Source organism: Drosophila hydei, unplaced genomic scaffold, assembly GCF_003285905.1.
Source record: "Drosophila hydei strain 15085-1641.00,03,60 unplaced genomic scaffold, DhydRS2 tig00000001-arrow-pilon, whole genome shotgun sequence".
Lineage (NCBI taxonomy): Eukaryota > Metazoa > Arthropoda > Insecta > Diptera > Drosophilidae > Drosophila > Drosophila hydei.
Window position 1 is genome coordinate 4,917,846 of NW_022045643.1, and position 11,451 is coordinate 4,929,296.

The window sequence follows — 11,451 nt, forward strand, 5'->3', positions numbered from 1 at the left end:
ATACCAAAGTATTTTGTTATGCTGCCAACTTAACGTGAGCGAAAAGCTGCGCGCCGCTAACTTCATGTAAGTGGCAGATTGCGTGCAGCTAACTTCACGCGGAGCTGACAACTAACTGTGGCAAGTGGACAGTCTCGTTTAGCGAACAGAGATGCGAAAGAGAATCGACAGTCGGAAGAAACACGAGGGAAGGAATTGTCATTATTTTTCTAAAATCAACTTTTCGCTCGCAAAATATGCAAACGCAACTGATAATATCGTAATGTGTAGTTTGCAAATAAATTACGACGGTCGTTTTCGTGTTTCCTAGCTGGCATTCAACAGAATTACGGAGCTAATAGCATAAAGCGAAAAAAGCGTGTGTAATTGTGTTAGTGTGCGTGCGTCGGTTTAGCTGGTTGGTGTGTTGGCCGAAAGCAGTGAAACGAAAACTGAAGACGAAAAAAAAAATAAGAAAAAGAACAAAAAGAAGTACCTTGTAGTCGCGCGGGCAACGAACGTTCACCGTTATTGAAGGACGACGAGCAGTCGCTGAACGGACGCTGGCAGCGGCAGCCATAAGAAAAACGTGTAGTCGACCGGGCGGAGGATCTCGAAGATTGCGCAAATGTACAACAGCTAGCTGTAAAGCGTGTGCGCGCGTGTGTGCTGTGTGCGTGTGTGTGTTGGTGCGTGTCTGGATTCGAGTCCGCGCAACACGCCCGCCTACGCCACATAACAACAACAACAACAAAACGAATCGAATGCTTTCATTTCCTTTTCGCCACTCCCCCCATTGTCCCGCTGCAAGCGATTTAATTTAACGCGCTATTGCCTACTCCCACCATACAACCCCGCCCAACCTAACTTGACGTCCATTATCAGAGTTTCGAGGGAGCGCAGCGTAAAATCCTCCAAAATTCCTCCACAAACACCTACCAGTGCGAGCGCCATGCCCGTCTCGTTGGCTGTGTGCGAAACAGCAAATGTCGTGAATGCCGCTTTGCGCGAATCGCTTGGCGGCGGCTGCGTTGCAGCGGCCGCAGCTGGTCGATCCGGTTCCGGCTCTGGTTCCAATTCCGCTGCTGCTGCTGCTTCTGCCGATGAAGCCAAAATTGGTGATGCTTCTACCACGGATAACTTGCAGAGTCAAATTGTGGCCAATGCTAAGCGCATATTGCTGGCCAAAATCGAATACGAAGAGGTGGAGAATTACCATGAATCTGTGTTGGCCAAACTCAAAACAAAATACATTGTCATAAAGCCGGATAACAATATAGTTGCCAACTGTAGTTACAAAACTAACGGTAGTAACGCTGGTAAAGCGCTCAGCTCCAACGGGCATGGTAAGTGCTTTGTCTCATTTTCTGTTTGATGCGTGTGCTCAAAATTACATAAAAATGTATGTGTGTTTCATGTTTATTTTGCCATATTCGGCGCAAAATCACGTGTGAACGAGTCAACATAATTGTCTGCCTGCAACATTTATGAGCTCCGAAGTTGACGTCGACTTCAACGTCTCAGTGGCACCGACTGTGCCTGTGCCTATGCCTTTATGTGTGTGAAAATGGACTGGTGTACGTGTTAGTCGTATATAAACAGAATGCAAAGAATAGACATAGCAAGCAAAACAAGTACACGATCGCAAAGAGTAATTTGGACAGGCAGCGACGCCGACGGCGGCAGCGGCAGCGACTGTAGCTGCGAGACCACTACAAATTTTTACTACTGTCTACTTCTGAATCACATAGCAGAAGCAGAAAAAAAACGTGCCGCCGTCGCGGCAAACACTTTTACACGCGGTCGCTCATTCGCGCCCGTTCACACTCATACGAATTCTCCGCTCGTGCTCTATCGCTCGCATTCATTGTATCCAAACTGGCGCTAAAAATTCAGTTTGGTAACTGCAATAGGATGGGTTTTCTTCATTTATTTACTCGATTCTTAACAAATGTTTCATCGCATTTTGTTGGATGTTCTGAATGACCATATATACATATACATAAGTGCATACTGTTACGACTATTTGTTAGTGTGTGTGATTCTTGCACACACAGTCGCTTACGCGTTGCGAATCGTTTGCGCAAAGCAGGAAGTAAAACAAAGGCGCAAGACAATGCAGAGAAATGGTCAAAGACTTCTGCTCTGGCCATGTTGTTTTGCCAGCACAAGCAGCAGCAGCAGCAATGGCAACAACAATATGAATACGCCTACAACAACAGGCATTGTTAGACCGCGCAAAAGTTGTACCATTTGCACAACGAGCAGTCCAAATTTCAGTTGGCAACACTCAGCGTAACCGTAGAACTTGCAATTTGCATGCGCTAAAACGAGACGACAATACGTGTCGACGCATTGTATAGTGGTCACGCTTTTTTTTTCATTTCTTTTTGTAAAGCTAACGAGTACGTCAAGTAAACGCTCGCTGTTATCAACACAACACAAACACAAAGGCACAGGTGACCACTTATATATGTGCATAACTCTCTATATATATATATATTTGCGTGTATGTGGCGCTCGCTGCCTCTGGCAGTATTTGTGTCCGTCATATTCGTTTTAATTTTAGTATTCAAGCTAATTTTTCGTGTGCCACAACTGGGATACGTCCAATGTATTATAATGACTGTGTTAATTGCGGATAGCAGCTACGCACTGTGGCTGCTCTATAAATTTGTGTTGTTGCCCTGCCTGCTGCTACTGGTGCGACTCTTTCGACATGTGCTAATGCCCAGGCACAAATTTGCTGTTTCATTCACAGACAATACTAATGGTGTGAACGGCAGCAGTGCTGCCACTGTGAATGGCAATCGTAAACAGACAGTGGATCAGTCCAATCAGAGTTCCACAACGAATCCCAATGAATTGCCTAAGCCCAAACGGGTGCTGTACCCACGCGAGAACATCCGCATCGGATGGAAGCAGTCGGAGAGGAAGTGGCAAGTGGGGTCTGGAATGCTGAATGTAGGCAATACGTGTTACCTCAATTCGACGCTGCAGGCTCTCTTCCACATACCAGCGCTGGCTAATTGGCTCGTCTCGGAGACGTCTCATTTGGAGAACTGCAATATTAGTGAGTCTTGTGGTGGCGGTGGCTGCATTATCTGTGCGATGGCCAAGACATTGCAGACAACACAATCCAATCAATCGGCCGTTCGACCATTTCTCATCTACACAAAGCTAAGGCAAATATGCAAACACATGGTCGTTGGCCGACAGGAGGATGCCCATGAGTTTTTACGCTTCCTGGTCGAAGCCATGGAGAAAGCGTATTTGATGCGATTTCGCAATTACAAAGAACTTGATCAGCTGGTGAAAGAGACGACACCGTTGAGTCAAATCTTTGGTGGCTATTTGCGTAGCGAGGTGCGCTGCCTTAGTTGCAGTCATGTCTCGATTACGTTTCAACATTTCCAAGATCTGTTGCTGGACATACGCAAGGCGGATACCCTGGAGGAGGCCTTCGATGGATACTTTTCACGTGAGCGTCTCGAAGACATGGGCTACAAGTGCGAGGGCTGCAAGAAAAAGGTGAGTGCCCACTGTTAAAGATTCTTCATGCAAGTATTTTAATATTAAATACATATTTCTACCTTATTCTTCTCCAGGTCTCTGCTACTAAACAATTTAGCTTGGAGCGTGCTCCAATTACGCTCTGTATTCAACTGAAGCGCTTCTCGATGATGGGCAATAAGCTGACCAAACAGATTAGCTTCAAGCCACGCATAGACCTCAGCCGATTCGCAGCACGCAGCCCAACGGCAGCAAACCAGCCTTTGAGCTATCGTCTTGTATCTATGGTCACACACTTGGGCGTCTCTCAGCATTGTGGTCATTACACGGCCATAGGGCTTACGGAGGCAGGAAGCTATTACAACTTCGATGACAGCTATGTCAGACCTATTGCAATGCAAAGTGTCTGCAATACGAATGCGTACATCATGTTCTACGAGTTAGACGTAGCCAGTAGCTGTATTAATAACATCAGCAACTGTAATACTACTGTACCCAAGCTGAACGGGCTGCGTCTCACCAATGGACAGCATAGCCCGGCGGCAGCTACTGTGGCTGTGGCAGCCACGGCCACATCAACATCCGCCTCTGCTGTGTCTCCGCGTTTCATTGGACCACAATTACCTAATGGATATGCCAATAACAACGGGCATGCACTTGGAGGTGCAAAGACTTCAATTCAGTTCAAGTCTACGCCACAGAAGCAGACACAACAGCAGCCGCACCAGCAACAAAATGGTCTTCTAATTGGGGCCAATAAATTTCAGGAGTCTGCGCAATCGAAGCATTCACTGGTTGGGGCATTGCATAAGGGAGACACTGCTGCAAATGCAAATTCAAATGCAAATTCTAATAAAAGTTCCTGCAACAACAATTTAACAACCAATAGCCAAAACCAGCAACAACATATTCTGCCAATATCATCCGATGAGGAGGATGAGGAGGAGGACAGTGACGATGATGTTGATGTGAAAGCCAACACAGCGCCACAGCTGCCGAGCATGCCCAAAATGTTTGAAGATAACGAGAATGTTGCCCAAACTGCCAAGTTGAAGCCAAAGACGCCACTCAAGAGCCTGGTGCCGTATGAGTCCGCCTCTGAGGAGGAACAGGATCAACAGCAACACCATCTGCTAGTGCCACAGCAACAGGCAGCTAATCCACGCAAGCGACGCAGTGGCGCTGATTCTAGTGAATCAGAGGACGAAACACCATCAATTCTGCGTAATGGACATGCCAACACCAACTGCAACAGCAACAGCAAATCCAAGTCCGCCTCAAACGCCTCGTCGGCCAATGTTAACAGCAACAAACAAAAGACTGATGCCATAGACGAGATATTTAAAAGTTTAAACAACTACAAAAACAAACACAGAGCCACAACAGTAGTAGATTCAACTGCTAATGACGACGAGGATGAGGATGAGCAGCAGCAGGTCACAAAAAAGCTAAGCAACTCCTCCAGTTTGATCAGCAACAATGGCTGGCAGTCACAAAATGGCAAAGCGCCACCTTCGCCAAAGACGCCGCCTTCACCAGCAGTGATCAAATCCAAGACTGGCATTTGGCAGATAACGCGCACTGATGATAACGATGATGATGATGATGAGGATGAGGATGATGATGCTGATGCTGATCAGGACGAAGACGATGAAGTCATTGTTGTGGAAGAACAAACACCGAGCGCCACGGCTAAAAATCTTAATAATCCATTTGCCGTCAGCAAAGCGACAGCAGCAGATGCCACACCTGGAGCTAAGCGCCAAAAACTGCTAAATGGTAGTGCCAAGGCGCCGCAGACGCCGCGCATCGGTAATGGCTATCAAAGTGAGACTATGGCCAATGGCAATGCAGTCAATGAGCTGTTAAAGCAGACCCATCGTGGTTATGGCAGTTCAGTGCTCAGTTGGAATGGCAAACCCTCGGAGCTGGACAAGGAGGTAAGTGCCAAGGCACCCGGTTTTCAAATGCAATGTAGCTTGTAGTTTGGCTTTAGTTGATTAAAGATGCGTCGTTTTTACTACAATAATCGAGTGTGTTGAAAATAGCTCTCATATCGATAACTACGAAACAATACGCCCATACCTATTTATAAATATCGATAAGAATATCGAAGAACAGTGAAAACAACGCATTTTTATTAAAGATTTTGTATCATTTCTCTTTGTTCTATGTTTTCGATTACTATCTGTATTTGGTGATTGTTCTCTTCTGTGTATTTGTAAATACTCATTGCATGATGTTTTTTTTGTTACGAAAATTGTTTTTGTAATTTTTGCATTTGTTTCCACTATTTTACCCCACATTCATATAGACTTTTGATTTGGTTTGTGCGAAACGGATAGCTGGTTACGGCGATACGGATGGGCATGTCGGCGTCAACAGTAACAGTAATATTAACAGTAAAACGAACATTGACAGTAACAGCAACTGCAACAGCAACAGCAACAGCTCCAAGGCACCACCAGATAAATTGTTTTAGCCGCTGTTGCAAGAAGTACTTGCATATCTCACTTTTCCCACAACTTTCCTCGAACTGTGATTGTGTTGAAGTCTCCATGCTGCGTGTGGATACTTCAATGCGCCTAATACTCCCCACCTAATAACCTGTTTCAAGAACGCCGTCGAAATCCTAGTGCCCAATAGGTAAAACTGCAGTTGTAGTTATCCACCTTTTTATCCTCTATCTAATCAATGAAGCTTATGATTTGACTGCCAGTTTGATTCCCGTTGTCATCATAAATTCATCCGTGCCCGTTACCGTTTTGCCAAATTAACTGCTAGATAAATGAAACTGGAAAACTATTTATCGAAATATCGATAGGACCATGAATATTCAGTGCCATACTTATATTTAAATACTCAATTTATAATATAGTTTTAGCAGTTATAAATATCGATTTCTCTAATCGATCGTTCATTCTCCAACTTTCAATTTATAAATCGCATGCAAATTGTGCTCGTTAACTCATCTGCATAAGCTTCATTACCAACGACCCATTCCTAGAGCCAAGCACATTTATATTGAAATATCTGAAGTGTGTTAAACTAAACATCTTTTTGTCTGTAGTTGCTGGCAGAGGCACGCGAGCAGCGGAAGCGTGATGCGGAAGATGACGAGGAGAATGAAATGGATCGGGGACGTCAGCGCAAGGTTAAATCGGCGTCGGTCAAATGTAATAATGGCACCCCCGGCTACAATCCATTCCAGGAGTTTGAGAGCCAGAAGCGCTGGAACGGAAACAAGTCTGGCTCTTTTCCCCGCTTCTATCAAAATTATCGACAGAATTTTCAGCAGCGCAATAAATTTAAATACAATCGATTTGGCGGCGGTGGCGCCAAGTTTCAACAGCAGCGTGCCTTGCAGCGTCATCTGGCGTCTGGCGGCGGTTTCACGCGCCGCCAACACCAATCGACAGGCCATCAACAACAACAGCAGCAGCAACAATCGTAACTGGACGTTGAGCAATGCGTCCCATTAGTTGTTGCTGCTGTGGCCGTTGCCCAGCAGGTGGCAAACGGGTTCGCTTGGATTTTACACGAGTTTTGTAAACATTTTTTAACTGCTGATGCATATATTAGGACTAGGACATGTAAGCTATAAGCTAGAGCAACCTCTACCAAGTTTAATTTGTAAACGTGTTTGGCATTTTATTTATTGTGTTTATTTTTAAATGAGAATTTTGGAATATACATGATTTAAACATGATGTCGCGGGGGGCTGTAAACATTTTCAAAAAGTGTTGCTACCCCACAAAAAAAAAAAAAATCATTAAAAAAACTAAGAAAAAGAAACAAACAATTATGCCTAAAACCAAAACAAAACTGTTTAAAGGATAAAAGAAAAAACAAACACGTAACATACATTGATGCAAACCTTATAAGAAATACAAAAATAAAATAACAACCAGAAACAATATTTTTAAGAAACTAACAAGAAACAAATTCTGTACATATTAAATATTAAACAATGAGAGTGTAGATTAAACATCGGTCTAAGTTAAATGGCGCAAGGAACGGATATTTCAGTTGAACGCCACTTTTATTTATAGCATTAGCGGCAATAACCGATTGCTAGTGTTAAATATACCCCAAAATATAAATAAAAACATGTTGGATATATATGATACAAAACAAACAAAAAGAAACAAAACACATTTACATATAAGGCATATGAACAAAGAAAAACGGCCGGCGCCGGCGAATTAGCAAAATTATATTATACAGTTTATTTCGATCAATTTAGTGTAATAGTAAATAAACCGTAAAACAAAAAAGAATAACTAAACATTATTATATATTATGTACTATGTAAATTAGATGGTTTAGACTTTTGGCTAACGCTAATCGCCGCCGCCACCGCTTCGTTTGCGACGTAGCTCCTTCTTGTTCATTAGGCGACCTTTGCGATAGCGCGTCTGTCCGCCAGCTGTCGGTTTGCCATGCTTCAGTTTCTTCCTTTGATGCTTGGGTACGCTTCGGATGGTGTTGTTACGATCACGTTTCGCCTTCTGTAGATTGGCCTTCTTGTCAATGCGCTCTTTCTGCTTGAACAACTTGCTCTTTTTTATTTTCTTCAGCGTTTTTGTTTTCATCAGTCTGTCCAATTCCTTTTTGCTTCTAATATCTGCATCGACAGCCTTGCTACCTTCTTCTTCATCAGCTCCGGCTACCGCTTTGCGTTTCCGTTTGGCATTGACATCGAAATCCATGCCGGGTATGACATTGGTCTGATGCAGGTCATCGTCCTCGCTCTCCTGTGGTGCTTCCTCTTCATCACTCTCGTCAGCTATGTTGGCACCAAGCATATTGCGTTGAGCAGCCAAATCATTCGTGGTCAGTTCGACGATTTTAACTTGGACTTCATCATCTTCGTATGCTTCAGTTTGCTGTAAGCCTTCAATCTTATCGTCGTCAGTTAGTTCCCGTAGGGGTTCAAAGGATTTTTTGAGATGCTTGAAGCCATCTTTAACCTCCTTTCGTATACGTTTGTGCTCCTCTTTCAGACTGCGATCCAATTGCGCCTTTGCCCGCGTGCGGCGTTCGTTTTTTCGCTTTCGGAAGCCAGTTAAGAAGTCTCTATTTTGTATGCGCCAAATTATTATCGTGCTGCTAATCACAAATATTGTCTATTACTCACTTGCGTTTTTGTGAATCGAATACAATCTCTACTTTCTTCTTGGTGCGACCCATCTTGACTCGATTTTGAGTTTTCCGAAAACCTCGTTGTTTACATTTGGACTGGCCACATGTTGGTTAATAAACGCAATTTTAGACTCCTGTTTGCTCTTATTTTTGCGTCTGTTAACGAAATGTTAACGCACATGCGAGTCGATCGCACTTTTCAGCTTCTAAACATGTTAATTTGCAGTTATAGAATTATACTTTCAAATTTAAAACATCTTTTAATATTTATTGTCTATGTTTAATATACGAACGTACTCGTTCGTTTCAATGTAATATTTATTGCAATTAAATTGATAATTTTTATGATAGCTTTCTTTATAATTTTGCGGCTTTTACAAATCGCATTTCGTATATATCACATGCTTATATGTATTATCTTTTACAATTCGGATTACTTTATAAAAACAAAGTTTAGTTTTAACAAGTTCTTCTAAAGAAGCGTTAACATTATATAATCGTTGGGCCTAACAACTAGGGATATTCATGACACTACAAACTAAACTTTAAATATATATAACGATATATTTTTTGACATATGTATGGGTTGCCTTTTTTGTAACTGATATACTGTATATATATGCTTTGTAACCATAAATTCATTCCGTTTCAATCTGGAGGATCACTTACTCCTCATCAACATCTAATGTAAATAGTTTTTTACCACGAAACGAAGAAGTTTCCAATACTTTCGATGTGGACAGTTTGTCAAACGAATTGCTCTCATCTACAGATAATAAATTGCTCTTTTCTGCTTGAGTCTTACGCGCTGAAGAACTGTAGTATAAGAGCACACAAATTAGTCTCTTTCTTAATACAAGAGTCTAATGCATTATAAGACTGAGCTACTTGCCTTCTTTGTCGGTTGGCCGTTTGATGATTATGATTTATGGGCGTCGAATTCACCAGGTTATCTCGTCCACAGGCTGTTGGCGTGCCGTGCTGTGATAAATCCATATCCATAGCTAAGAGAAAATCTGAGATATAACAATCTCGGTTACCAATGGGCGTTGATCCCACTAGTTGAAACTCTAAGCGCGGAACACCGGCAACAGATGCGGATGGCGATGAGGGCGCAGCGGTTGCTGTATTACCATTATACATCGGAGTCTGCGCTGATGTAATGGGCTTGTACAGGTGTAAGATTTCTAATATGTAGAATAAACAACGATACGCCACCGTCCTTAGATTACACATTTTTAACCAAAATGCGCGGCGCGACCGGCGAAAGCATTTCGACTGGGAAATAGAATAGATGTTGTCTATATATATCTAATCTGGCAAATGATTTAAATAAAAACCTACCAGCAGCTTAAATGTGACCATCGATTTCTCCTGCTTCTGCATTCGCAGCAGGCGAGGATGCGATAACAGCTGCTCTGTCGTTGATCGTTGTCGTGGATCCGGCGACATCATGCATTTAATCACCTGCTGCAGTTCCACTGAGATTTCTGCAACCACAAAGAAATTGTTTTATATATATTTCAATATTGATGGTATGAAGTACTCACTGCTGATGAACTCTTCGGGCAATTTGCCCTGGCGCAGCTCATGCCACAACGGTCCATTAGATGGCAAGTCCATGTAGCATGACAGCTCTAGCATTGCGATGCCTAGACTAAAGATATCTGCAGCTTTGGAGAAATGCCCTTGCAATATTTCGGGCGCCATGTAACGCGAGTCGCCCTCCGTTGCTTGATGGTTGTTCGCCTTATCTACATCGATGACCAGCCCAAAATCCGCCAACTTGCAAGTGTCGTCATCATCAATCAGCACATTCTCCAGCTTAATATCCAAATGTATGAGATTGCGATCGTGCAGCGACTTTAAGCCACGCAACAAGTCTAGTAATATATGCCAGATACGATCCTCTGGAATATGTCGACAACGATATAAATACTGTTCCAAGCTCTCGCGGCACAACTCCATTTGCATGAATAGTCGATCGTACTGCTCCCAAGCACGTATGAATCGAATACAATTCTCATGTCCAGAGAACTCCTCGTATCGGCGTACTTCCTCCAGTCGCTCAGCTCGATATTGTTCGCCGCGGAACAATTGCTTGGAGATTTTGACCGCGTACAGCCGGCTGTCAGAACGATCTCGCACCTGGAACACCTCCCCAAAGGACCCTTCGCCTAGCTTCGTTAAACGTTCGAAACACTGCTCGAAGTGACTCATATTGCAGGACGTCGTGGACATGGACATAGACGAGGCAGCCGCAACATTTGGCGACGCTGGCAATATACCGGCATCCGAGCACTCTGATCCGCCACGAAAGGAAATCGCGTGCGCTATTCGAGAGTTGTTTGCACTGCAGGATCCGGACGACTGGCTGCGATTTAAATTGTTATTCTCAACGGCAATATAGCGCGTTTTCACTTTAGGCGGTCGAAATCGGTTGCTGTCAAAATGCCCATTGAACTGCGACAAACAAAGAAATTTTTAGTTGAAGATATTGAAGGGCGTGGAAAAGCTGAATGCATCTTTGGCTACTGTTGCAGTTGTTGCTATTCACCTGTTTGTGTCGGTGCTTATCATCATTTATCATCTCCGGCAGCGGCAATCGTTGCTTGTCCATGTTGTTTCTCTGTTTTATTGAATTGTTTTTCTTATGTTGTGTTGAACAATTCGGGAACTGAACTTATGAACTAGTTCGTTCGCACGAGGAGCTTCAATTTTGTTTATACGTTTCAAAATCTATATTTTACGAAGAGGTTCAATGCAGACATTTACAAAATTTTTTATTTGGTCTTAAAACATAAGCAAATGATA

The 11,451-nt window shown here is 43.2% G+C and overlaps 3 protein-coding genes across 4 annotated transcripts; 1 reads left to right on the forward strand and 2 right to left on the reverse strand.

The window, feature by feature from the left end:
- The first annotated feature begins 124 nt into the window (after positions 1–124).
- On the forward strand, positions 125–7,261 carry LOC111605644 (ubiquitin carboxyl-terminal hydrolase 36). Of its 2 annotated transcripts, XR_002751824.2 has the most exons (5): positions 125–1,325; positions 2,741–3,510; positions 3,588–5,432; positions 5,807–6,138; positions 6,563–6,638. XR_002751824.2 is itself a non-coding variant. In XM_023324305.2 (4 exons), exons 1-4 carry the CDS (start codon positions 932–934, stop codon positions 6,944–6,946), a joined length of 3,393 nt encoding a protein of 1,130 aa, XP_023180073.2. In that variant the 5' UTR covers positions 128–931; the 3' UTR covers positions 6,947–7,261. The 2 variants fall into 2 exon arrangements, 1 of the variants encoding a protein (XP_023180073.2); XM_023324305.2 differs by lacking the exon at positions 5,807–6,138 and having other exon boundaries at positions 128–1,325; positions 6,563–7,261.
- A 534-nt stretch (positions 7,262–7,795) lies between these two features.
- LOC111605649 (nucleolar protein 12) lies at positions 7,796–8,804 on the reverse strand. The gene is made up of 2 exons (XM_023324311.2): positions 8,633–8,804; positions 7,796–8,571 (listed from the first exon to the last, which is right to left on the reverse strand). The coding sequence occupies exons 1-2, from the start codon at positions 8,683–8,685 to the stop codon at positions 7,836–7,838; spliced, it is 789 nt and encodes a 262-aa protein (XP_023180079.2). The 5' UTR covers positions 8,686–8,804; the 3' UTR covers positions 7,796–7,835.
- Positions 8,805–9,006: 202 nt separating this feature from the next.
- LOC111605645 (membrane-associated tyrosine- and threonine-specific cdc2-inhibitory kinase) lies at positions 9,007–11,378 on the reverse strand. The gene is made up of 5 exons (XM_023324306.2): positions 11,195–11,378; positions 10,188–11,100; positions 9,982–10,127; positions 9,530–9,915; positions 9,007–9,453 (listed from the first exon to the last, which is right to left on the reverse strand). The coding sequence occupies exons 1-5, from the start codon at positions 11,255–11,257 to the stop codon at positions 9,303–9,305; spliced, it is 1,659 nt and encodes a 552-aa protein (XP_023180074.1). The 5' UTR covers positions 11,258–11,378; the 3' UTR covers positions 9,007–9,302.
- Between the last annotated feature and the right edge of the window lie 73 nt (positions 11,379–11,451).